Genomic DNA, 27,198 nt, shown 5'->3' on the forward strand with positions numbered 1-27,198 from the left:
TGAGTTCCAGGATCCGCATCACGCACGAAGTGAAGGAATCGCTAAGGTGGTGGGGAAGCAGCCTCACCTTGGAACGAGGAAGAAGTTGGAGGCTGGCCAACCCACTGCGGATCACCACGGATGCAAGCATGACTGGTTGGGGCGCCCATATGGAAGACGGCCTGGCCCAGGGCACGTGGAGTGCAGTAGACTCCAGCAGGTCGTCAAATTACAGGGAGCTGCTGGCAGTTTTCAAGGCACTTACGGCCTTTCAGGAAAAGATAAGGGGGAGAGGTGTCCAGATTCTCTCCGACAATACCACTGCAGTGGCGTATTTGAACAGGCAGGGAGGCACAAGGTCCCCAAGGCTGATGGAGTTGGCCGGATCCCTCCTGAGCTGGGCGGAGGAAAACCTGGAGTTCATCACGGCAGTACATCTGAAAGGGGACCTGAACCAGTTGGCGGATCAACTGAGCCGAAGAGAGGTCATCCAGACAGAATGGTGCCTCAGCCAGTCAGCGTTCGATCAGATTTGCGCCAGGTGGGGCTCCCCCTCTATCGATCTATTTGCCAACGGCCAGAACACAAAGCGGGAAAGGTACTTCTGCCTGCAGAAAGACCCCAAAAGCGAGGGGATAGATGCGCTAGCCCAGCAGTGGGAAGGAGATCTCCTTTATGCCTTCCCTCCATTCAGACTACTGCCGAAGGTGATTCAGAAGATCCGGGTGTCTCAAGCCAAAGTTATTCTGATCGCGCCATTCTGGCCCAAGAGATCTTGGTTCTCCCGGTTGAAGGAGCTCAGTTTAGCAGACCCTTGGATGATACCACCCACGCGCGATTTACTCAACCAAGGGAGGGTGATGCATCCTCATCCAGAAAGGCTGTCCTTAGCGGCGTGGCTTCTGAGCGGGACAGGCTAGCGGAAAAGGGGCTCTCGGCAAGAGTGGTCGCCACCCTTTTGGATGGCCGGAAGAGGTCGACGAACGCCTTGTACGACAAGGTCTGGAAGAAGTTTTCCGCCTGGAAGGTCAGAAACGAAGCACCGGGCACGCCCATTTTGCATACAGTTCTTGAATTCCTTCAAGCCGGGGCGGATAAGAGTCTGGCCGCCAATACCCTCAAAGTACAGGTAGCGGCTCTGTCGAACTTTCTCGAGCTGAGGTTGGCGGCAGACCCATTAGTAATCAGATTCCTGAGGGCTATCTCCAGGCGCCGTGCCCCGTCCTTGCCAAAACTTCCATCATGGGACCTGGGCACAGTCCTGAAGAGCTTTCAGCGGGGGCCTTTCGAACCGCTGGATGAATGTTCGCTCAGATCTTTGACTCTTAAAACCATCCTCCTCACGGCACTAGTTTCTGCCCGCAGGGTCAGCGAGTTGCATGCCCTTTCAGTGATCGAGCCGTACTGCACCATCTTATTGGATAGAATCATCCTCCGCACGGACGCGGCCTTCCTACCTAAGGTCGCGTCACACTTCCATAGATCTCAGGAAATAGTAATACCTTCCCTGGAGGCCGATCCGGGCAGCGCGGAGGACTGTAGCAGGTTAGACGTAAGACGGTGTTTGATCACGTACATCGAACGCACAAAGACATGGAGACGCTCGTCCCGGCTTTTCGTCCTATTCCAGGGACCAAGGAAGGGGGACGATGCCTCCAAGGGCACCATCGCCAGATGGATCAGAGAGGCAGTTTCGGAAGGTTACAAGTCGGCAGGCCTGTCACCACCGCCCGGCCTAAAAGCCCACTCCACAAGGGCCACTGCGGCCTCCTGGGCGGAAAAAGGGGGGGCCTCCCCCGGACAGATCTGCAGAGCCACGACGTGGTCCAGTTTCGCCACCCTCACTAAACATTACAGGCTGGATCTGATCGGCAGCAAGGACCAGGCATTTGGCAGGAAGGTCCTACAAGCAGGGTGCCCGCCCTAATGTACGTATTTCTATTCTACTCCTCTCAAGTGAGCTGTCCTAGAAGATGACTCGGGAAAACGCAGTTATTTACCTGTTAACTGTATTTCCAGGAATCTTCTAGGACAGCGTAACTCCCCCCCGATTACTGTTTGATCACACGATTATGTGCAGGTATGTTGCGAACCTATGGGGGATGTCTTTATTACTGGTTTTCTTCTTTGTTTTTCTCCTAGGCCTTCGGTCATATTCTTATACTGGGGGCCAATGGGAGAGAGGACGCCTATAAAGGGGAAAAAAAGGTGGAGCGGGTGTTTCCTGGGAGGAGCCCTATCTCTCAAGTGAGCTGTCCTAGAAGATTCCTGGAAATACAGTTAACAGGTAAATAACTGCGTTTTTTTTTCCCAGTGGTTGAACTGGATGGACTTTTGTCTTTTTTTTTTTTTTTTTTTTTTTTTTCAGCCAGACCAACTATGTAACTATGTAAGCTACCTGCATCTGTCACTTCCTCTGGATCAACTGTGGGTATAGGATTATAACTTTTTTTTTTCCTATGGTTGAACTGGATGGACTTTTGTCTTTTTCAGCCAGACTAACTATGTAACTATGTTTTCCGGTGGTCAAAACGTTCCTATCCGGAATGCAATTCTTCTGTGTTCAGGAAAAGCAGGTTTAACCTCACCTAAACGCGGCAGCTCCGAAACTCTGCTAAAAGCTTATGTGTACATGGACGCACAGGCTGTCATGGAGTTGAGTTTAGGAGCTTTGCCAAAAAAAAAATGCCAAGAGCTCCTAAACTCAAGTTTAAGAGCTGCTCATGTACATGAGCCCATAGATCAGGGGTGTCAAACTGGTGGCCTTCCAGCTGTTGTGAAACTAAAAGTCCCATCATGCCTCTGCCTTTGGGAGTCATGCCTGTAACTGTCAATCTTGCAATGCCTTATGGAACTTTTTAGTTTAGTTTGACACCCCCACTTTAGAGGCTTCAGAAACAAAAAATAATAAATGCACATTTTTTTTTTTTTAATCTGCAAAAAAAGTGCATTTATTATTGTTAAAAGGTGAACTTATCCTTTTATATATGTCATTATTTCTGGTATTTACCACAACCAAGGCCACATCCAGAATTGGAAGCTGCCATTGCCTTTCTCCTGGACATGGTGCTAGTTTTTTGGGAAGAGCCCGCCTTTGTCTCATAGCGACATTCCTACCCTGGAACTAACATTTCTAGTTGGTTGGAAAACGCCAAATAGAGCCGCTGCAGTGCGGATAACAGCTGTCCTAAGAGGTCCCATTTTATTCTCTTGTGTTGTGCTTTTCATTACCAACTAACTTGATGCTACTGAATACCTCACTTGGGCTTAGTTCATGCTCCCAGCAAAGGGGTGGTAAAAACAGTGGGTTAAAAAAAAGTTTTTACTGCCTCCCGATCACCCACCTGCAAAACATTGCGGCTACTCAGGTCTGTTCACATTGCCATGATGCTTTGGTTTTGGTAGCAAGTTAAACTTGGGATGTTGTGTTTAAAGCCAATGAGACCATACCGTAACTTCATGCCAGCCACTTTCCAAACTGTTATGGAGCGGAACTAAAGCACAAAATTTCCCTTGGCAGTGGGAAAGAGCAGGCAAGATGCCTCCTAAGCACCCTCAGACCACCACTCGGCCACCTTTGAATAGTGATCCACTGCGGCAGTAAACCTGCCCTCATGTGAACAAGACCTTACATAAACCAGCATAAACATTGACATTTTTAGGGTGTTTGCATTGACAGGTATGACACTTTTATAGATCACTCTGCTGGATGAATTGTGTGAGCATGTGTATATGGTTGATCCTGGTGCCCTGAACATGCTGTGCATCCCATTTATCATATACACAAAGGTCAAAATCCACAAGTGTGGAAGCTTGGCATTCTGGCTGACATCCACAGTACATTCTGTGTTCTACACCTGGCTTTGAATCTGAGCAGAATACCAATCTTTCAGCTTGTCAGATGGTACAAATATAGAAGTTGTATCTTTACTGAGATTGACTCTGAATAGCAGTGATAGCAGCTGTGTTCATGTGTCCGAGCTCTTCCAACAAACTCCTTGTATGCAGGTTGGTCATGTCAGCATAGACTATGAGGACCAAAATGTACTGCCTATTATTGATACCTCTTAGATTGTAAGCTCCAAGGAGCAGGGCCCTCCTAACCCTCTTGTATTGAATTGTATTGTCTCCTTTTATATTGTAAAGTGCTGAGCAAACTGTTGGCGCTATATACATCCTGTATAATAATAATAGTACTGTAGATAAAGTAGGGTCTTTGGAGAGCCTTCCATTTACCTCTGCATTGCAGACCCTGCTGTGGATGATGAGAAAGGTATACTCCAGCCAAAATTGAAAACAAAGCCTTGAGATGCGTAAAAGAAGGGAATAGTACAGCTGTGTTCAAAATAATAGCAGTCAGACATCACTAACCTGATCAATCACTGGTTTTGGTAGAAATGATATTTCTACATGGCAAATAATTTCCTAGCAGGTGTAGTAGAGTAATAGAAATCCAACAGACCCAACAGTCATGACATGCATGCTGCTGATTCTGTGTAATTGAATCACTAATTGAAAGGGGCATGTTCAAAATAATAGCAGTGTGGAGTTCTATTAGTGAGGTCATTCATTCTTTGAAAAACAGGTGGGAATTATTGCCCTTATTTAAGGAAGGAAGGCAGCAAATGTTGTACATGCTGGTTACAGTGCATTTCTCTCTGAAATTCTGAAGAAAATGGGTTGTTCCAGACATTGTTCAGAAGAACAGCGTACCTTGATTAAAAAGTTGATTGGAGAGGGGAAAACATATAAAGAAGTGCAGAAAATGATAGGCTGCTCAGCTAACATGATCGCAAATGCTTTAAAATGGCAACCAAAACCTGAAAGACGTGGAAGAAAGCAAAAAACTACCATTCGAATGGATAGAAGAATAGCCAAAATGGCAAGGACTCAGCCAACAATCAGCTCCAGGGAGATGAAAGCAGGTGTAAAGTTACCTGTGAGGACTGTTACAATTAGAAGACGCCTACAAACACTGCTATTTTTTTGAACCGTCTAATATTCACTTTTCTTCAATTTTTTTAGAGGAACAACACAATTTGATATATTTTTCTTCATGTTTTGATTTGGAATAGAATGTGTAGTGTTCCCAATGCATTTGTGTGTATGGAAATAAAAGCTTTTAGAAGGATTTTGAGCTTTATTCACTTTTTTCAACACACTATTATTTTGAACACAACTGTACATCAGTTTGCTCTCCAGGCATTGCAGTAGTGTACCAACCTGCCGCTCCCTCATCTGTTCGTAATCTGGTGATCCTGGACCATGCCTGCTTGTAATGCTAAAACACTATTCTTGCTGCCTTTCACACATGTACATTCCTATGGTAAAATAGAAAATAAATCCGTACTAGGATGTTTCCTATCACCACCAATCAAATGTACACTTGCCTTGAACGTTTCAGGGATTTCCTTCCTACTGACCCTGTGGGATGTTCATGCAGTGCATTCAAGGACTACTTTTAAAGCGGTTATATAGGGTAATTTATTTGTTATTTAAATTAAAATATTAAACATGGCATAATTAAGCTGGCCATAGATCGAAATGTGGCAAGTTCAGCAGGAATTAGCTGAATTTTGATCCATCTATGGACAGGCTGGTTGTGCTGATGTTGATCTAAAGATTTGACTTCAGTACAACCAGCTATAGCTGTCAGCAGTGACAGCGGGAGGTTTTCCTGCCATCAAAATACAATAGGGATTTCCCCATCAACATTGACTGTGTTGATGGGAAATCAAGCGATTTGCTATTCCGCCAGATTAACAATGCTGCTGTCTGCTGTGCCCCTGTGTTCCTTCATCCACAGTGGGGGCACTCTAATACAGGAGGTTTGTTAGCTCCAGTTCACACTGAATCGTACAGGAAAGTGCAATGCACATGAGATTCAGTGCAGTGTCATTTGAGCTCGTTCATTTTGATTGTGTTCAAATCACACTGCATCACACCAAAAGTAGTGCATGTAGTACTTTTGGAAACTCACTGAAGCCGGCTTGCATGGTACTTTTGTACCATATGATCCATCGCAGGCAAATGCACTGCATTTGGGGTGTTGTTGACTTAACATTGACACCTACTGCAGATGGCAACTGCCATGTGTTTTGAACACTCGTTTTATTGTAAAGCTAGATCACCTGGTGAAAACAGGAAAAAAGACTAAAAAAAAAAAATAATGCAGCCACCACATCTAATGAACAGTAAGCTGAAGTATATAAAAGTTTTGGGTTTAATACAGCTGTAAGTTTTTTATAGTTGGGGCTGTTTTTTCCCATGAGCTCCCAAACATTTAAATACATTGGAGTTGATCTAAAGGCAAATAGACTGTTTAACTTTACAAGGAAATTTTCCTCAGCGCTCGGCTTTGCTGACTTTCATGAATTTTCCTTGCATATGATTGGGCATTCTTTTTAATGTGGAATTTCACCACTTTCACTGAGCTCTGGAGAAATTTTTGAAAGTGCACAGCTTAATTGGCTTTAGTAAATCACCCCCATTGAAGCTACCTGTTAACTCTTTTAGTACCACCGAGGTATGTCATACATTGGCAGCAGTGGGAGTTTTTTTTTTGCACACACTCCTGGCTTCTGCAGCATTCAGGAATGCTGAAAACATCACAAGTCACCTTTTGTTTTGCACAGACCTCCATCATGTTTTCCAGACTTTGCTTTTCCACTTGCAGGCCTAGGAAGAGGGGAGGGAGACCTGCGGATGTCCGATTTTGCTGATGAGGCCTTAACAAGAATTTTGTGCAGTGTTCTTGTATACACTGCATGAAAATGACTGAGGCAGAATTGTTTGTAGAGGTTCCCAAGGCACGTCAGGGCAAACAAGGAGGCTGAGGAGAGAGTCTGCCAAACGATACTGCCCCAGTGAGGTCTGGCGGGGCTGTTTGATCAGACGGTCCTTGTATCATGACTGTGGCAGAAGTTCTCCATTGTGCACCCAGGCATTGACGTCACTGAATGCTTACCAGCAGTGGCTGATCACACTCCCTGTCTGCACTGAATGTGGTAGTATAGCTTGTAGAAGAAGCTCAGAGCAGAATGGCTCAGTGCCGAGGTTTCAGATTAGTCGCTCCGCACGAGGCGGTCACACATTACCAGTCTTGGGAAATACTGTTCAGGCTGCTCACCGAAAAAATGTTTACAGTTGGCACTTACTGGGGCTTCCCTTGGATAACAATTATTATACCTTTTTATCAGTACAACAATGTCATTTTATGTCAACTTTGACACTTCAGGACAGCCCACACTGCACCCTCTTCCCACTACTAGTCCACCAGGGTGTCCTGCTGATGCCGTGAAGCCTCCAGCACAGAATGACAACGGGGGAACAGGCTGAGTTTTCCTCTGTGGAGCATCCAGACTCGGTGAGGGCATTGATAAGGTGCCAACACTCTTTCACACATGACTACAGACAGCTGCCTTTGTGATGTCCTGACCAATACAGGGCCTACTAAGGAGAGCTTCTGTCATGTCTACAAGTGTCAGAAGGTGAAGAAAACTACATGACTATCACGGACAGAAGGCGTAGTGAATTGCAGTAGCAAGGGTAGCTTGCTCAGTAACTACTCATTTCAAACATTTTAGGAACTGCCTGAAGTTTTACCTGATGATGGTGTCTTTTTAAATTCATAGTATCATAATACAGTGGTTTGAAAAAGTATTTATACCCCTTGAAATCTTCCACATTTTGTCATGTCACAACCAAAAACGTTAATGTAATCTATTGGGATTTTATGTGATAGACCAACACAACGTGGCACATAATTGTGGAGTGGAAGGAAAATGATAAATGGCTTTCAAAATTTTTTTACAGATATCTGAAAAGTGTGGCATGAATTTGTACTCTGGGCCCCTGGAGTCAATACTTTGTAGAACCATCTTTCGCTTCAATTCCAGCAGCAAGTCTTTTGGGGATGTCTGTACCAGCTTTGCACATCTAGAGAGGGACATTTCTGCCCATTCTTCTTTGCAGAATAGCTCGAGCTCTGTCAGATTGCATGGAGAGCGTCTGTGAAAAGCAATTTTCAAGTCATGCCACAGATTCTCAATTGGATTTAGGTCTGGACTGTGACTGGGCCATTCTAACACATGAATATGGTTTGGTTTAAACCATTCCCTTGTAACTCTGACTGTATGTTTAGGGTCGTTGTGCTGCTGGAAGGTGAACCTCCGCCCCAGTCTCACGTCTTTTGCAGACTCTTAACAGGTTTTCTTCTAAGATTGCCCTGTATTTGGCTCCATCCATCTTTCCATCAACTCTGACCAGCTTCCCTGTCCCTGCTGAAGAAAAGCATCCTCACATGATGCCTCCACCACCATGTTTCACAGTGGGGTTGATGTGTTCAGGGTGATGTGCAGTGTTAGTTTTCCGCCACACAAAGCGTTTTTGCTTTTAGACCAAAAAGTTAAATTTTGGTCTCATCTGACCAGAGCAACTTTTTTCACATGTTTGCAGTTTGTGAGAAGCCATGTGGGGGACACAGCAAACGGGACTTCTTATGGCTTTCTTTCAACAATGGCTTTCTTCTTGCCACTCTTCCATAAAAGCCAGATTTGTGGAGTGCACGACTAATAGTTGTCCTGTGGACATATTCTCCCACCTGAGGTGTGGATCTCTGCAGCTCTTCCAGAGTTACTATGGGCCTCTTGGCTGCGTCTCTGATTAATTCTCTGCCCGGTCTGTCTATTTAGGTGGATGGCCATGTCTTGGTAGGTTTGCAGTTGTACAATAAACCTTCTGTTTTCGGATGAATGATTGAACAGTGCTCTATGAGATGTTCAATGCTTGGGGTATTTTGTTTTATAACCTAACCCTGCTTTAAACTTCTTCACACCTTTATCCCTGAGGGCTTCACAGAACAGCTGTATTTATACTGAGATTAAATTACACACAGGTGGACTCTATTTACTAATTAGGTGACTTCTGAAGGCAATTGGGTCCACTAGATTTTAGTTAGGGGTATCAAAGTAAATGGGGCTGAATACAAATGCACAACACACTTCATGTATTTATTGGTAAAAAATGTTGAAAACCATCTATCATTTTCCTTCCACTTCACAATTATGTGCCACTTTGTGTTGGTCTATCACATAAAATCCCAATAAAATACATTTACGTTTTTAGTTGTAACATGACAAAATGTGCAAAATTTTAAGGGGTAAGAATACTTATTCAAGGCACTGTACATAACAAGTGTCATCCCACAAATGTATTTTACCTCCTTTGCTCCAAAAACTATTTTCCCTAATGATTATTACATTGTAACTACCTGGTGACAGCCAATTCTAAGTAACCCCATCAAAGTGGCAATGGTGTGCCAGCTGATCATTTTTCTGCATTGCAACTTTTTGTACATTATCTAATTTTAGTGTTGGGAAGCCATGGGTTTCCTCCTAGCTCCCTGGCAAGCCTCAAGATGTGACACTCCTGCATGTCTTGGGGAGCATCTCCATCATTGTGATTGACAGTGTAGCACTTCCTTTCTTCTTCCCTGTTATCCAGCCCACATCACACTAATGAACATGCAGTTTTGTACCTCAATTCCATGTGATGGGAGAAAAAGGCCGTACTGTGCTGTCAATCACAACAATCGCGATACTTTGCACGGTGTGCAGGAGCAGGGGCGGACTGACCATTTGGAAACTCGGGCACTGCTTGAGGGTCCGGGGTCAGTAGGGGGCCCCATGAGATGCCCCTGGTACCTTTTTTCATAGGCTTTTTTGAGTTTGGGCAAGGACACGGGCCCCATGATCCCCTATTGCCTGGGGGCCCCATGAGTTGTCAGTCCGCCCTGTACAGGAGTGTCCCATGGGGCAGTTTGCTGTGACTCTAACTGACTGACCAGATCCCCAGTAGGCTCTGCAGCCCCAGGCACTCTGGAAAATTCTGTCCACATATTTCACAGTGAGTTGTGGAGAAAAAGGATAATGATCAAGTGACCAAGGTACAGAATGTTCAAGAATATTCCTGCAGTTCCATAGCTGCAATGTATTGTCCATTATTTTAGTTCTGTTATGCGCTACCATTAGGTGTAAACATGTGCAAGAGTGTTTACATATACTTTACTATATCAGCATAAAATGGTAACATGCGTTTTAAGGCTGTAAACTGCATGTCTGGATGAAAAAATATTAAATAAGTTTTTTTCCTATGTTTTTGCAGCATACTTCTCATGGAGAAGGACGACAAGATGTCCCTACCCGTCCTAGCCGTTCTGGAGCTCGAAACAGGAATTCTATCGCCTCGTGTGCGGATGAGCAGCCCCATATTGGGAACTACAGGCTGCTTAAAACCATCGGCAAAGGCAACTTTGCTAAAGTGAAACTGGCTCGGCATATCCTCACTGGCAGAGAGGTAAATCGGCTTTAGTCTTTGTTACTTTGGCAGAGCTGTACATAGTTCGTACTCGTTTCATTCACTTTCGTCCCCAGTACACAGAATGTTATGTAACTGGGAGTAGAGTGCATGCATATTTCAATGTCGCTGTGTGCTGGAATGTTACTAAAGCATGCATATTGTTAGGAGATCTCATTGTGCATTCACTACAGCAGTCCATTTGAGATCCCCATGTGGCTCTCGCTCCAGTGCACAATGAGCTTGTTTGCAGTAAAAGGTCAGGGCTAGAATCTGTTGGATCCAAGATTTTTGGCCTGCTTCTTGAGAATGTGACGCAATAGGAGGCTTGTTACTGTATTTTTGCTACTAAATCAGATGCTTCCAATAGAGTTGGGTATAAAAGGTCCCAGCAGCAGATTATGCAGGTATCTGAGTGCTGTGTTTAATTACAATGTAAGCAAATTTGCTATTTCTGGATAGCATTTTAAGGATACCTGTGACATAAAATGTACAGATTTGAGTAACTGAGAGGTGACCTGTAGCGATATGTAATCGTAAATGTAGTTGCATGCCTTGTCATTAAAGAAATATTCAGTCAGAGGTATTCAGAGACAGATGGTCACTAATTAGCATTTGAAGTGATCTAGCTTTCTCTGGATGTGACACCTAAGTGCCAGTACGATTTGTCTTTAATCAGACTTTGCCACCTTCCTGAAGTAAAAGAGGAAATGGCTGGAGACAGGTTGGCTTCATGACAGCAGGAGACTAGAGCTTTAAATTATATACATACATCAAAGGAGTATATTTCATCCCTCATACAAGCTAAAATATTAGTTGCAGAGAGATGAAAATACTTCCTTCTGATGGGGCACTCTGTGGGCTGCATCGGCATAGAAAAACTATATTTGTGGCCTATGTAGAATGCCAGGAAAATGCAGGAAATGGTTGTGGCACTGGAGTGCGACAGCTGAACAGGGATTGGTACCGTCGCGATCGGACTGATGCGCTGGTGTCGGAAATTCAATCCCCGACTTGGTGATTCAAGCCGGTCTTGGTCCGATTGACTTTGGGGCAGGTCAGAACCCAGAACATCCTGTGGGCGGGTACAGGAACACCCTCCAGGGTCAGTTGGCCAAGGACTAATGTCCCGCCTACGTCCATATCCCCATAAATTGAGTACCCGGACAGTGTGATTCGTATGGAGCCGGTTCTATTTGACTGACGGATTGCTGACTCTCTGACTTGCTCCAGTCGCAGGATAAATCTTGGTAAAAGTTTTTTATTTTTATTCCCTTTTATTTTTTAGTGAATAGTCATTTGTGCATCATCTTGTATTTTTTGTATTTCTGTAACTTTTTATATTTTGTATCTATTTTATGCACTGCCCACTTTCGGGATATTAAATTTTAAAATTGATTAGTGACTTCTGTGTATTTAAGCACGGGCTCATATCTTCGGAGACATTATATTGTATTGTATTTTAGTGCCTTTATACGCTCGGTAAAGCTCATTGCCTATTTGTATGCAATTGCACTGCGTGTGGGCAGATTGCGTGCAGATTGTAAAGGTAACAGATCTGCCAGATAGAGATCTGTGTGTGTGGGGTGTCCCAGCAGACCGTTCTGCGGATAAACTGTTGGGTGGTGGCAGGCTACCTTTTATGGTATGTCTGGTGTGGGGGGGTGTGGCCAGTGATTAACACCGGGGTTCTAGCTGTAGGATAGCTGGAGGGATCCTAGAAGGGTGTGTGATTGCTAAGCTGCTCCTCAACTCTAATCTGTGCACCAAATTGTATAGAAGATTTGTATCTGCCAGTGTGTGGTCAGCCATCTGGATCGGAGTGGACTCCCCCCCCCGCCCCACCCTCCCACCCCCGGTGGAGGCCAAGAGGAAGTGCGGGCTGTGAAAGTATATCACGGTTGGTCTTATATACCGTTTTATATATTCAAAGTTAAGTCCCCTTTATTCCCTCTTACCCCAAGTCATGGCTGCACGTGCATGCCTCGGTTAGCTAGTTGCTGTGGGCGTGGTGTGTGGGTGACCTGTGACAGACCTGTCACAACTCGGTAGGACTCTGTTTCAGTAGGACTGGGGTATGGTCATTAAGCTGTAGATCAATTTGAGGCAGTGGCTAATGGGAATTTATGCATTATGTAAGATGCTGTATAATTGGTGCTAAATGAGTAGAATATTTAATACGTGAGGCTTAGTACCACAGAACAATTATTTGATTTTCCTGCTCACTGTCTTATAGTGGAATGGAATTCAGAAAGTGAAGATCTGCTATGCAACATCGAACATTTTAAAATGTTAGTTGTGCCTAAGCAGTTCCCTAAAGAAATCTACATTTTTCTTTGAAATTTTTACCCAAAAATAGCTGAGCAATTCTTGGTATGTTAGGGTACCTAGGCACTCCTGTGCTTACAGCCTTATGGCTGTATATCTGTAGTATGAGATCTAAGGCACTGCTGCATGTCAGTCTCTCCAGATGTGGAATGAGGTTTGGTGGTGTTGCTACTGTGCTGATCACTGTTCTCTTGCTGGAGGCTCTAATATAATTAAGAAAAACCCTTCCTCTACCAAGATGGCCACCTCCACATAGGAACGGTGCAGACAGAACAAGGCTTGGCAAGTCAGTGATGGGGGGGAGATCGGCTGAGCAATCAAATGCAATACTGGTCACTGGTCCTTTGCCTTCTGTCTTTCTTTTCTTTTTTTTTTCTTCTTTTTTTAAGCATAGATTCCAGATTTCTGTACCTCTTTAAAGGAGAAGTTCACCTTTGAAAAAAAATAAAATTAAAAAAAATAAGTGCACATCTTTTTGGGAGCCTGTAAAGCATTGCACCTGTGATCAGCAGATCGCTGGTGCAATGCAAGGCTCCTGCACACTGTCAAATAAGCTGTTAGCTGGTACCTTGTATGGGCAGGTAATTACACAATGAGAGGAAGAATCAATGAACTACTTAGAACACTCAACAGCACCCTGCTAGATCATTGAAAATGACAAGCCATCAGCCACAAACGCTGACAGTAGTTGTAGTTCCCCAATTCACAGAACTCAATGAATGATGCAGCCGGGGAGGGTGGAGCCCAGCACTGCTGTGTTGTGTGTGTGTGTGTGTTTATATTATTATTTTTAGTTTGGGTGCAGGGAGGAGATCCCCGACCCTTTGTCATAGGGAGGAGGATCTGAGGCTGAGAGCTACAGGCGCGGGAACATGTTACATGTTCCAGCCATTTTTAAGGTGGAACATGTAACACATTCCCAAAATTGAACTTATCTTTTAATATCAGAGCTCCGTTAATAGACTTTCACTGAGAATGGTACTCCTGGTGGCTCAGTGTGGATCACCAGGTAAAACCTTTTCTTTGGTTGTGAAGCAAACTGCCTGTTCCTCTTTATATCTGAATTAAAGTGGTTCTAAAGGCTCAAGGCTTTTTACCTTCATGCATTCTATGCATGAAGGTAAAAAACCTTCTGTGTGCAGCATGCCGTTGGCTCCCACCGCTGTTAATCGCAGCCAGTGAGAGGGGACGGGGCACACGGAGCAGCGGGTGGCCCCATAGCAAGCTGGGGGCACCCGACAGGAGGGAGGGGCCAAGAGAGCCTGCAGGGGACCCGAGAAGAGTAGGAGCCAGGCTGGTTTGTGCAAAACCACTGCAGACAGCAGGTAAGTATAGGTATGTTTGTTATTTTTTCTTTAACTGCTTCTCGACCACCCTATAGCAGAACTACTGCTGCAGGGCTGCGCAAAATCGTGTGTATGTACGCTCACCGGGTCCCAGCTGGTGATTCCCCGCCAGCACCTGGTGATCGCCGGGGAACAATGACCGGGGAGAGGCCTGTATGTAAACAATACAGATCTCTCCCCTGTCGGCTCCAGCACATTGCTTTGCATTGCTCTGCATAGCAGAGCAATTAAAGCAGCATGCTCACACAGTAAATCACACAGCACACAGTTAACCCTTTGGTCGCCCCAGATGTTAACCCCTTCCTGCCCGGTGTCATTAGTACAGTGTCAGTGCTTTTTATTAGCACTGATCACTGTATTAGTGTCACTGGGGATTTCAGTAACAGTCAGTCCCCCCCCCCCCCCCAGTGTCAGAATGCCTACTGTAAGTTGCTGATCGCAAAGTTTCCAAGTACAAAAAAAAAAATCCCAGTATATATACACACCGCCATTTGAAGACACTAACTTTTGCGTAAACCAATTCATATACATGTATTGGGATTTTTTTTTTTTTTGCAAAGACATATAACAAAATACATTTTGGCCTAAATTTATGACAAAATTTGATTTAAAAAATTTTTTTTTATTTTTTTTACTGAGTATGTTTTATAACAAAAAGTCAAAAATACTGTGGTTTGTTTTTTTTTTTTTTTTTTTTTGGTTTCTTTTTACCCCCTTCCTGCTCAGGCCATTTTTCAGGTTTCAGCGCTCTCACGCTTTGAATGACAATTGCGCGGTCATACAACATTGTACCCAAACTAAATTTTTTTTTATCATTTTCTTCACACAAGCAGAGCTTTCTTTTGGTGGTATTTAATCACCACTGGGGTTTTAATTTTTTGCTAAATTAACAAAAAAAGACTGAAAGTTTTGAAAACAAAAAAACAAGTTTTTCTTTGTTTCTGTTATAAAAGTTTGCAAATAAATAATTGTTCTTCATAGATTTAGGCCAAGATGTATTCTGCTACATGTCTTTGTGAACTCTATAACTTTCCTACAAACTAAATAATACATCCTAATTTGGGTTATTTTCACCAAACTATGGGATATATCTGAATATTGATCAATCCTGAAGTACTGACAGCCAATCTAGTTTCTTGAGGTCCAAGAATGTCAGAACAGTACAGATATCCCCCAAATGGCCTCTTTTTGCAGAATAGACAGTCTGATGTACTTCATATGAGGCATGGCGAGTTTTTTGAAGTTGTCATTTTTTTGTCATGATTTTTCGGAAATGAAGAAATAAAAATGATTTTCACTATTTTCTTTTTTTACATACTGTCACCAGTGCAGTACAGCGTCGTTATATAACTGACATGGCGGTGATCAGGGACACTGACTGGTGACAGTACGAAAAAAAAAAATTTATAATTTTTTTTTTTAATTTTTCTTATTTTTTATTACATTTTTTCTTTTTTTTTAAGATTTTTTTTCACATTTCACCATGACCAAAGTAGTATAATGTTACCATAGTAACATTGTACTACTTTGGGGAAGTGATCTATATTTTTTTTTTTTACACAATTTGCTTATAGCAAAGAATTACTTTGCTATAAGCAAGCATTTACCTGAAATGAAATCGATTCATTCAGGATTTTTTTTTTCCCTTAACTGTGATTTGGCCACAGCTAATCACATGACACAGTTGGGCTGTGATTGGCCCAGCTTGTGCGTGTGATTGCTGTGACCATTCACAGCTAACCACACTTGTATACAGTGGATGGCATGATAGGAAGCCATCCTTTTGTATACAACTGTCATTTGCCCTGCTGTGATTGGTCACAGCAGGTCACATGGTACTGGCAACGGGGCCGGTACACAGATCTGTCATCGGCCGGTGACAGATCGCGGCTCTGCTGGCATGCAAACTGCGCATGCCTGGAAGGACGCCATATGGCGACCATCCGGAGGGATGAGGGTTTTTTCTGGTTGTCATTCGGCCATAGGCCGGGCGGGAGCCGGTTAATTTTTGCGCTATAAACAGAAAAAAGACAAACAATCAAATACCACTGAAAGAAAGCTCCATTTGTGGGGGGAAAAAAGGACACACATTTCATTTGGGTGCAGCGTTGCACGACCGCGCAATTGTCACGTTTTACGTAATGCATGCTGTATCGCAAAAAAAAAGGCCTGGTCAGGAAGGGGGGTAAATCCTCTTGAGTTCATAGGAGCACGTAAACCCAGATCCTTAGTCTAGTCGCCATGGTGAAATACCACCATATGTGGGCCATTGTTCCCGGCTGGGAGCACCTGTGGAAGAAAGTCGATGAATATTGTGGAATTATACGGGCCAGCCGAACTGGTGTATAATACCAGCGGTATAGAACGTAATAGGCATTTTCTAGGGTGGTTACATTTCTGGAACTATTTAAAGCCGCTGGAAGCATAAGCTGCCAATCCTCCTCTGGTCTCCCCTCTCTAATAAAACAGCTTTGTCTAGAGTACCACTTTAAACGTTAATTGAACGTCTTTAGTATTTATCAATGGTGTTGATTGCATTGTCTGACCCATGGTATGGCCCCTTATAAAGTACTCATCTGTATTGTTATTAACATTGTTAGGTATGACACGGCAAGTTACAATCCCATGGAAACTTACTCTTGCTTTACTATAATCGCTCCAAATGTGAATGTACTGAACACACAGCAGTGTTTCCCTCTCATTCCCTGAGCTTTGGCTCTACTTTGCCTTCAATAACACCTCAATAACACTCTGTTCTGGGAAATGTCATTGTGTGCCCTGCTAATTGTTCTGATATCTAGTTACATTCCCAGGAAACATTGCTAGCTTTCAGGAGCTCCTTGTTTACAAAAATCTTTGCCTGAGGATTGTATTAGACCAGGTTTGCCTGTTGCGATGATCAGCTAACCTAGAACTATAGTGTGTGTATGTGTGTTGTTTGTTTGTTTTTTCCTTCTTTTTGTTGTTTTTTTTTTTTTTTTGTTTTTGTTTGCACATGAATGAGATCAATGAGAACTGTATAGTGTGTTTAGAAAGCCTTTCAGGTTTCTGTTGCCATCTGTGTCATACTTGGAGAGATTTCCCTTTGCTGCTGTATACAGGGTACTACTACTTCATACTTGTGGATAGCTAAATGTTTTTATGAAGTGCATTTGATTTTTAATACTAATATAATAAACTGATATTTTTATCTTAAAGCGGAGCTCCATCCAAAATGTGAAGTTCCGCTTCAAGGACTGCTCCCCATTAAGGATTGGCACCTTTGGGGGGCGGGGGGGAACGGGAACCCGAATTTCACAGGTACCTGCTCCCACTTCCGGTCCGATCGGAAGGTGTGTCCTCCCTTCCTCCCTCCCTGTAGTTTTTGGGACATGTGACAGGTCTCAGAAGACTACAGGACCATTCATGAAGTGCAGCGCTTCTCGCACATGCACATTGGGTACCCGGCTGTGAAGCCACAAGCTGTCACAGCTGAGTGCACACACTGAAGATGCCGGCATCCTGGAATACAGGACGGCCGGTGAAATGTGCTGCAGGGGACACACACCGAGGGACAGATAAGTGGCTGTTTTTTAAAAGTCAGCAGCTACAGTTTTTGTACCTGCTGACTTTTATTTTTTGACAGCATGAGTGGAATTCTGCTTTAAGGTGGTAGTAAGCTCTCCTCTGTGATTTTCTTCCTACAAGTAAGCCTTATACTAAAGCTTACCTGTAGTTAAAATGTATATTTCTTAAACATACAGCATTTAGGACAGTGGTCTCCAGATTGTGGCCCAGGGGCCAGATGTGGCCCTTTTGCGTACTATTATCTGGCCCTTGGGATACTATTTGTTTCCACTGATACAAACAGTGGGGGATAATTCCCCCCACTGACACCATTAAAGGGGCAGAATAACTCCCAATGACAGGTCACAGTTCCTCCCAATGACACCAATGATGGGGCACAATTCCTCCCAGTGACACCTACAATAGGGCCCAATGACAGTAATGATGGGGCGCTATTACTCCCAGTGATACCAAAGACGTGGCATTATTTGTTCTGTGCAAGTCAGGACCCTTTCTACTCTCAAGAGTCTGGCCCCCCTTAGGTCTGAAGGACCATAAACTGGCTTTGTTTAGAAAGTTTGGAGACCTCTGGTTTAGGAGACAGTCACTTGTTTGGCAGCCAGTGACATTGCATGCGCTCTGAAGGAACAGCATACTCATGCCATTCCTGCAGAGCTGTGTGCAACAGCCTTGTAGTGACATCATCGCAGCCTTGTAGTGACATCATCGCAGCCTTGTAGTGACATCATCGCAGCCTTGTAGTGACATCATCGCAGCCTTGTCATTCAAGTGGCCAAAGCCAAAAAAACCTTGAAGGAAGACTGGGTGAGAATGGAAACCTTGTCAGCAGTGACAGTACGCCGCTGGAGGGTTTCAAGGTTAGCCTTTCATAATATGCTTACCTAATAAGGCAAGCCTTCCATAATATCTCCACAAGGCAAGCCTTCCATAGTATCTCCACAAGGCAAGCCTTCCATAGTATCTCCACAAGGCAAGCCTTCCATAGTATCTCCACAAGGCAAGCCTTCCATAGTATCTCCACAAGGCAAGCCTTCCATAGTATCTCCACAAGGCAAGCCTTCCATAGCATCTCCACAAGGCAAGCCTTCCATAGCATCTCCACAAGGCAAGCCTTCCATAGCATCTCCACAAGGCAAGCCTTCCATAGCATCTCCACAAGGCAAGCCTTCCATAGCATCTCCACAAGGCAAGCCTTCCATAGCATCTCCACAAGGCAAGCCTTCCATAGCATCTCCACAAGGCAAGCCTTCCATAGCATCTCCACAAGGCAAGCCTTCCATAGCATCTCCACAAGGCAAGCCTTCCATAGCATCTCCACAAGGCAAGCCTTCCATAGCATCTCCACAAGGCAAGCCTTCCATAGCATCTCCACAAGGCAAGCCTTCCATAGCATCTCCACAAGGCAAGCCTTCCATAGCATCTCCACAAGGCAAGCCTTCCATAGCATCTCCACAAGGCAAGCCTTCCATAGCATCTCCACAAGGCAAGCCTTCCATAGCATCTCCACAAGGCAAGCCTTCCATAGCATCTCCACAAGGCAAGCCTTCCATAGCATCTCCACAAGGCAAGCCTTCCATAGCATCTCCACAAGGCAAGCCTTCCATAGCATCTCCACAAGGCAAGCCTTCCATAGCATCTCCACAAGGCAAGCCTTCCATAGCATCTCCACAAGGCAAGCCTTCCATAGCATCTCCACAAGGCAAGCCTTCCATAGCATCTCCACAAGGCAAGCCTTCCATAGCATCTCCACAAGGCAAGCCTTCCATAGCATCTCCACAAGGCAAGCCTTCCATAGCATCTCCACAAGGCAAGCCTTCCATAGCATCTCCACAAGGCAAGCCTTCCATAGCATCTCCACAAGGCAAGCCTTCCATAGTATCTCCACAAGGCAAGCCTTCCATAGTATCTCCACAAGGCAAGCCTTCCATAGCATCTCCACAAGGCAAGCCTTCCATAGTATCTCCACAAGGCAAGCCTTCCATAGTATCTCCACAAGGCAAGTCTTCCATTATGTGCTAGTATACAATGCATACTAGCACATTAGGTTATTGCCTTGCAGGAGGATTTTTTTTGTTTTGTTTTCCTAAAGTTTCCTACCACTTTAACTTTTGTGTGAATTTTTTTTTTCCTGTTAAAGTGTTCAACAGCTTTAACCCCTGGCTGAGGACTATATGCAGTAATGCGGCCTCACAGAAGTGGGTCTTTATCCATGAGGCCGGATATATGTGTACCTCTCTTTGTGCTGGGAGCTCTCTGCCCTCCTCCATCCACCACGCCCTGCATTCTGTGTCTCCACAGCTGTAGGATCTCACCTTCCAATCCATCCCGCTCTGTGCTCAGCACTATCGCAGAAAGCCGCCACCTTCTTGTTCTGCTCCCGCCCTCTGCCCTGGCCCCGCCCTCTGACTTTATAGGGGCCAAAACTATAGAGAAGGCATCAGTTATCAATGCGTGCTGATACTACTGACTGTCATTGCGCACTGCGAACAACACTGGAAACAGGCGGTATACATCAGCCATAATGTTGTTTTGTGGTGGAACCTTAGGGTTCTGTGCAACCCCCGGGTGAGAAACACTGACTTGGATATTTTTCTTTTATTAAAAATGATTGCAGGGTCATCATCCATATACAGAAAGAGAAGGGATAATGTAAATTAAACAGTGTGTTTAGTATCACTTTAAAAGTTGTGGTTTAGTAATAATGGCATGTGCCCTGCTAATTTGTCACATTTTAATTTCTCTTTTTTCTTTGCAGGTGGCAATAAAAATAATTGATAAAACACAGTTAAATCCAACTAGTCTGCAAAAGGTAAGTTATGATTTAATTTATGATGTAGAATTTTTTTTAATAGCCACTTTCCAGTGCTTGTATAGTAGAGGTAAAGAGCAGCATAGCGAGACTGTACCTGTCATCTGGAGATGTCATTCCTCAAAGGAGGAGTTATAAGGAAGGTAGGCTCTGATTGATTTATTTATTTTTAACCAGTAAAGGCACCTGCGTGTTTTAAAGCACAAAAGCTTTCAGTTAAATATATTCAAATATATTCCCCTATTAGCCACACATGACATAAATCCAGCTATGTACCTTGTTTATATACAGTATGGTGGCTGTGTTCAGACCATCCAGATGTATTGAAGAAAAGTCCCAGTTAATCTGTGGAGTTCAGATACCATAATATCCTTGGCAAAGCCTTTTTCTTGCTACAGATACTCCCAAGAGATGAACTATGAGAGCTCCATAACACGACACCTGTTACATGCAGCAAAAGTATTGATACCTATCTGGAGGACAGATTATCACCAACTGTGGTAGAGTCAGTGGTGTATTTAGGTTTTGTGCTACCCTAGGCAACACAAAAATCTGTGCCCCCCGCAGAGAGAGCCTGACATTGACCAACAACACCCGACTCCCACCTGAGAGAGCCTTCTACTTCCACTGCCCCTCAAACACCAGCCACCATCCCCCATGGTGAGAGAGAGTGAGACACTCACCTTCACAGCTCGGGACATCCCTGGGAACGTTGGGCTGTGCGTACACCGTCCTGAAACCCGCAACCTCTCTCGGAACCCACCAGGTCCCCATGCAGTGTGTGTCCCTTCTTTTGAATGGGTAGTGCTGCCCCCCTTGAAAAATGCCACCCTAGCCAAATGCCTTGTTTTCCTTGTGGTAAATACACCCCTGGGTAGAGTGGCTTGTGAAAGTCAACTCAATTCTCTTTATGGAGCATCTAATGCATAACTACAGAAACTCTTGGTAAATTTCATAGTGTATAGACTGGTTGGATAGAATTTAAAGAACAAAAGGTATACCGCTCAGGCAAACAATCCACAACAGGTGCAGGCTCTGGCTCGCCACCAAATACGATGCAATAGGAAGAAGGGTCAGCCGCACACCGGAGGATAGATGAATATAGTGTGTATTTATTGATCCATAGGACACAACACCAGGACATGAATACAGGACTTGTTAAAGCGTTTCACACGATCTCGTGCTTAATCATATGATTGTGATATGATCCTTCTTCCTATTGGATAGAATTTAAACCGTATATAGCAACATACAGCATATGAGTAATGAGGATGAGAAGTAAAACCCACATAGTCGAGGAATTCATCATAAACGACACAGGATTTAAGAGTAAGGTAAATTACTTCAACAATTTAGTGGAAGTAGAATGAGAATGAAGTGGAATATATAAGAGGGGAGAGTCCGTTTTGGTAGGAGTACTACCTATTGGATGGAACAAGGGTTTAATGGGTGTCGATGACCACGAGGTGAATATAGGAATCCTTTCCACTGCGACGTATTTTGACAGCAGGTACACCCCCTGTAAGAATACATTGGTTATTGGGGAATATTTTAGCTAGCTTGAGTGGGAGGGGACATATATGGATCAAAGTTCAACCGCTTCCTGCTGAACCAGCCGAATTTCAGTCCATCAATGGCCAGCTTAAGGCAGGGTTTGAATCTAGGGGCCAGACAAAAGTTAGGAGCCGGGTTTTTTTTTTTGTTTTGTTTTACTTACAAAGATTTATTTGCAACAACAAAACCCCTTTCTCTTTTGTCGCTCTTCTGTGTATCTTTACAAATGCATGACACAGGTTTACACACAGTTGTGCCTCTCAGCTTTTGTCTATTACCTTCTTCGGGTCCCTAAGAACTTAGTACATTTAAAATTGTAATAATTGAGGTGAATCACATACTGGGACTTGTAGTTCTATCATAGTCATCAATGGAGGTACAGTGCATGCTGGGACTTGTAGTCCCCCAGCAGCCCCTGCCCCCAGTGTACACACACCTAGGAGATATCCCTGTACCATTGGCAGCACACAGGTGTGTATTGCCCCATCATAGATGATACAGCACCCCTCCAGCCCAGTGTCAGGACTCCTGCTTGATTTGTCTTTCACCCGCTCCGGCCCCGTCCCTGCCCCTGGGACCCCTTAGGCCTGCTCTATTCCCCTGCTTCGCTTTTTAGGGGCTCAGCTTCCCCACTGACAGCCAATTAAAAGTGAGCGCCAGGCCTAGTAACCCCCGCCTCATCTAATTGCCGCCCGGATACTCCAGCCTGGCGGGCCGCTCAACCAATGGCAAGATGTGGTGGGTAGTAGCTGATGGCAGCCTCAGCGCCAACCTTAAAGCATGCAAGGTGGTGTCAGCAGTGAATGGGCTGCCCTGGCACCTGGGATTTGTCGAGCCCTGGTTCAAGGCATAGTTTAGTTTAAAGAAGTTTGCAAGGGGGAAGATGAGAATCCTTTGTGGCAGAATAGACTTAGTATGTATCTTTTGCAATAAAGAACCCTTCCTTCTAGCAAAGTTTTGAATTTACACAAAATTTTGGCTTTGAAGTTATTAAAACTCTTTTGCTTGTGAGGCCCCATGGTGACGTAAACCGTTTGCTGGTCTCAGGAAGATTTTAATGTGTTTCCCTTTTCCGCACTCTAGAGGAAGTTTTGTACTTCCTTTACAGTCTGGTTGTACTTTGTTGATTTGGATGCCGAAACTGAAAGTTCAGCTAAACAAAGAACCTTTTGTACAAAGTTTGTTGGAAAGGAAGTGTGCAGGAGTTACCTAGAGCAACTTGTTAAACGTAAGAGTGATTCCTATGGCAATCACAACAATTACATGTTCTCTGACCTGCTCCCCAGCACTCTCTGGAGCACTGGGCTATAGAGGGGGCGAGAGGAGCTGGTTCAGGCGTGCATCGCTGAGAGGCTGAGCCAGCTGCCAGTCCAGGGATCTCGGTGGATACCGACTTTAAAGTCGAGATCTTTCCCCAGCCCAGCCTGGACTGACTGAGTGACGTCAGCCGACAGCAGACTTTAGCCCGTTGGCGGCTAAATACAGGATGCAGGAGTGCAGAACAAACTAAGAAATACAGCCAAACAAGTTAAATTAAAATTTGGTGTTCTAACGAGTCCTTCTAATGATTGAGAGTGCTGAGTGCTCGTTATTGTACCTGTAACCATCCAGTATGTACGTGATGCTTGAATAGGGCTCATTGCTTGCTTTCATTGAGCTTGGAAAGCCAGTTTATTCTGCAATGGTTGTAGTAGTTGATGAGGCTCCACATTTGAGAAAATTGTGCAGTTCTAATACAGCCTTACACCAGATGGTGAGTATTTTCAGTTTATAAACCGATCGTTGTGCTTGTTCCTTGTAATGTTGAGCGTAGCGTAAGTCTCATTAACATTTTTGCATTTTTCCATTCCTGTAACTGTTGCCTGGAGGAGTGTTACATATTGCATTAGTCAGTTGTGGGGGTCAGCTGTCCTTCCCATCCTTGTAAAGGAAGGTAGGAAGAACAGTTCCCATAAGAGGCAGTTTCCTCCCTGCTCCTGTTATCCTGTCAGATTCAGCACAGAATCTGCAAGAATAGGAGGGGGAGTACACAGGAATGCCGTCCTCATACAAAAGTCCTGTTCATGCCACAGTGCCATAGACCCCAGGACATTCATCTTCTATGTAGACTGAATAGTGGTGTTGGGGGAAAAAGTTCAGAATCAGCAGAGGTCATGGAATTGAATCGCTTTCCTGTTTGAGTCTTTGCTAACTGACTAAACATGATCAAGTGTACAGTTTTAAAAGTGTACTTTAGTTGTCCCTTATGTGTAGATGGCTAATCATTTCACCAGTGTTGGTCAAGGCTGGCTGAACAGGTTAAATATCTGTTTAAAATGTAATAGAATCAATAAGAACGACAGAATAACATCTTGAAATTCCATAGGAAAGCAACAGGCAATATAGCTCTGACACTGGCACAGACACGTCACTAGCTGTTTTCCTAATGGAGGGATTTTTTTTTTTGGTCCCTGAAATGCGTTGAATGCCTGTTTTACTGTGAAATTAATAAAGGACTGTTCTCTATGGGGAGGCGGATGTAAACAGACATTTGTCGAACACCCACCTGCATCCAATCTGCTAAAAGCAGACTGACGGGGATCTGTTCCCCATCCGTCTTATCGAATCGGATGACAGTCGGATGTACTGTCGTCATGTCATGTTGCTCTATGTTTATTTTTTATCCTGAATGTGTTTTATTGTCAGCCGGGTGGTTATTGTATTTTTTATGCATGTAGATTAGGGACTTTACCAATAGGGTGGTATTTCTTTTGAATACACCTGTGCTAATGTTATATTATTTTATTTGATTTTGCACTATTTGCCCTATATTGGTTTGATGGTCAACGGGTGTTTTGATTTATTTTTTATTCTTGAATTGGATCGATTTTGTGTGTTCTATACTGTTGTAATTTGGTGCTCATGCACTATATTTTAATATATATTTTTGAGTTTAAAGAGGATTGATTGACTCACAGGTTTGATGGTCAGCCGGGTGTTTGCTGTAACATCCATTTTTGCTTCACTTTATTGGTTTTTGATATATTTACTTTTTTTTTTTTTTGGTCTTTGTTATTCATGTACTCATAAGCAGCGCCGAACTAGACACAATTTTTTCTTAGTCAAATGTAAATGGACAGGTGGTCTGTTTGCATTCCACACAATAGCAAAACAGAATGGCCTAGTGCATTACCTCAAAACATTTATTGTATAAAAAAAGTGGTAATATACTCACAAAGGATAACAGTGTCAAGGGCACATCTTATAAAATAGAGCTAGGTCTGGTCTCACTGAATGATATCCGTGATGGGATTCCTAGATCTCTGACCACTGACGCGGTTCGAGGACTTGCCTCTTCCTCAGAGCCAATACCGCACCATAGAGAACAGCAGGCTGTGTCCATGTCTGCTTTGTCATCCGCCTGCTTAGTGGAGATCAACAGACTGATCCTACGATCAGCAGGCATATCCATTTGGCGGAGCCCGCCCGTGTAAAAGGGCCCTTAATGTTCTATGTAAAGTTCTGTGGTTAAACTCTCAGCTATTTTTCTAAATTCTTTTTGAATATTCATCGATGAATACTCTGACACTGTGTAGCTGCACTCCATTAATGGAAATGTTTTTGAGAAACAACAGTTTGTTTTCAGAATGGTTTGACCACCTTGCATCTGATGTTCTGCAATTTCTTCAGTGTGTGGTTTACACGAATGCGATTTCAGATGCGACTTGAGTCCTACAGAATCACACAAGGGAAATCACATTGTTTTTAATGGTGTCTGTTCAAATCAATGCGACTTCACATTTCGATTTTGAAAAGATTCATTTACTACTTTGGTGCAATTCTAATGTGATTTTGGCCTCATAGAATTTACAAACCTTATCAAAGTTGCTGACAACTAGCACTACATAATGAATGGCATTGAAAGTTGGATCAAAGTTGTATCACGGCAGCGTGATCCTACCCTAAAACAATTGATAAAAATATTGAAACCGAAAATAAAATACATTTTGTAACTGTATGAATTGTTACCAGGACTGCTATGCACGAGAACAAATGAACCTTCAGCTTGCCGATACACAGATGTCTTTACACATGATGGCTGGCTGTTTTTCAGCTCTCGCCCGATGTTGCGCTTTGTCTGTGTTGCGTAGGGTGCCATGTGGTGTCTAATCAATCTTCACACCCCCATGACTCATTTCTGAATGATTGCTGTTAATTAATGCGTCCATGTTCTGCCCAGTCATCAGTGCCCTGGATTAATCTCATGTTTCTGTAGGGTTGGAGGAGGGCAGAATTGATTCCTGTTAGTTTGGTTGGAAGCCACAAGCCTGATGCTGCATGAGCTCTTCACACACGATCTATTAGAGGTTGCAATTGGGAGCATTTTACAGCAAGTTCTTTTTTTTTAGTTGCGAATCAAAGCCCATTGTGTGTCATGACAATATATTCAAAGGCTGCTGGGTAAACGCATGCTTGGCTAAAGGAGGTATTGTTAAGCTCTTTTTATCTGCTCTTTGCTGCTCTAAACCATTCATTGATTGGTTACACTATGAAATAAAGGCTCCCAGCTCCTAAATGGACACCATTTGCCTCAGCCATGGGAACGCAAGAGGTCTTGAAAAGGACAGTCTGTGTCATCCTAATGGATTAATGAGACCTCCTAGGGTAATTTGCATACAAACCTTCTGTAAAGGGTTCTACAACCCTTTGCCTGGCTGTACTTTATATATATATTTTTTCATTCAACCAGCATGTTGAACCAAAGTAAATAGCTTGGGAATACAGCAGCTTCTGCACTGCTAGTTCAATGAGAACAAATACACCTTAGTTTTCGTAGCACATATACGTTTCACAGCCCTCATTCAAGAAAACGAACATGTTTCTCCTCAGAGGAGGAAGCCTTCAGTTTCCGCCCTACATCAAGTTGTTTGAATATCCTTCCTCTGTCTTGAATAGTGTTCTGCTATTGGATATAGAGAAGGAAAGACAACAAAAACAGATTAAGGTCAGACTGTGATTTTGATCTTCACCTCCTTCAGAGTCATGACCTTGGTGAGGACCAAAACAATGGGCAAATTTTAAAATGTTCCAGCTTAAAATGAGCCCATAATGAATCCTCTTATGTGGGAAGTTTTTCTATTGCTAATGTGGTATACCTTCCAGGGGAAGGATCTACCTTAGTGTGGTGTTTTTTGTGTTTTTTTTCCTCTTCTATCTTGGGAGACTGTGTGATCCCCAGTAATTCTGGATTCCACCCTGGATGAGGACACTGAGGGCTTC

General features: G+C 43.8%; 1 protein-coding gene across 8 annotated transcripts in view; it reads left to right on the forward strand.

The window, feature by feature from the left end:
• MARK3 (microtubule affinity regulating kinase 3) overlaps positions 1-27,198 on the forward strand; it is a 139,462-nt gene that overhangs the window by 32,537 nt on the left and 79,727 nt on the right. For all 8 annotated transcript variants that reach the window (XM_089657230.1, XM_089657232.1, XM_089657234.1 and 5 more), the window contains exons 2-3: positions 10,144-10,335; positions 20,332-20,385. In XM_089657230.1, coding sequence (XP_089513356.1) covers positions 10,144-10,335; positions 20,332-20,385 — 246 coding nt within the window. The remainder of the gene's footprint in view (positions 1-10,143; positions 10,336-20,331; positions 20,386-27,198) is intronic.

This window comes from Staurois parvus, unplaced genomic scaffold (genome assembly GCF_062004578.1).
Source record: "Staurois parvus isolate SC_StPar_1 unplaced genomic scaffold, SC_StPar_1.0 ptg000978l, whole genome shotgun sequence".
Taxonomy (NCBI): Eukaryota; Metazoa; Chordata; class Amphibia; order Anura; family Ranidae; genus Staurois; species Staurois parvus.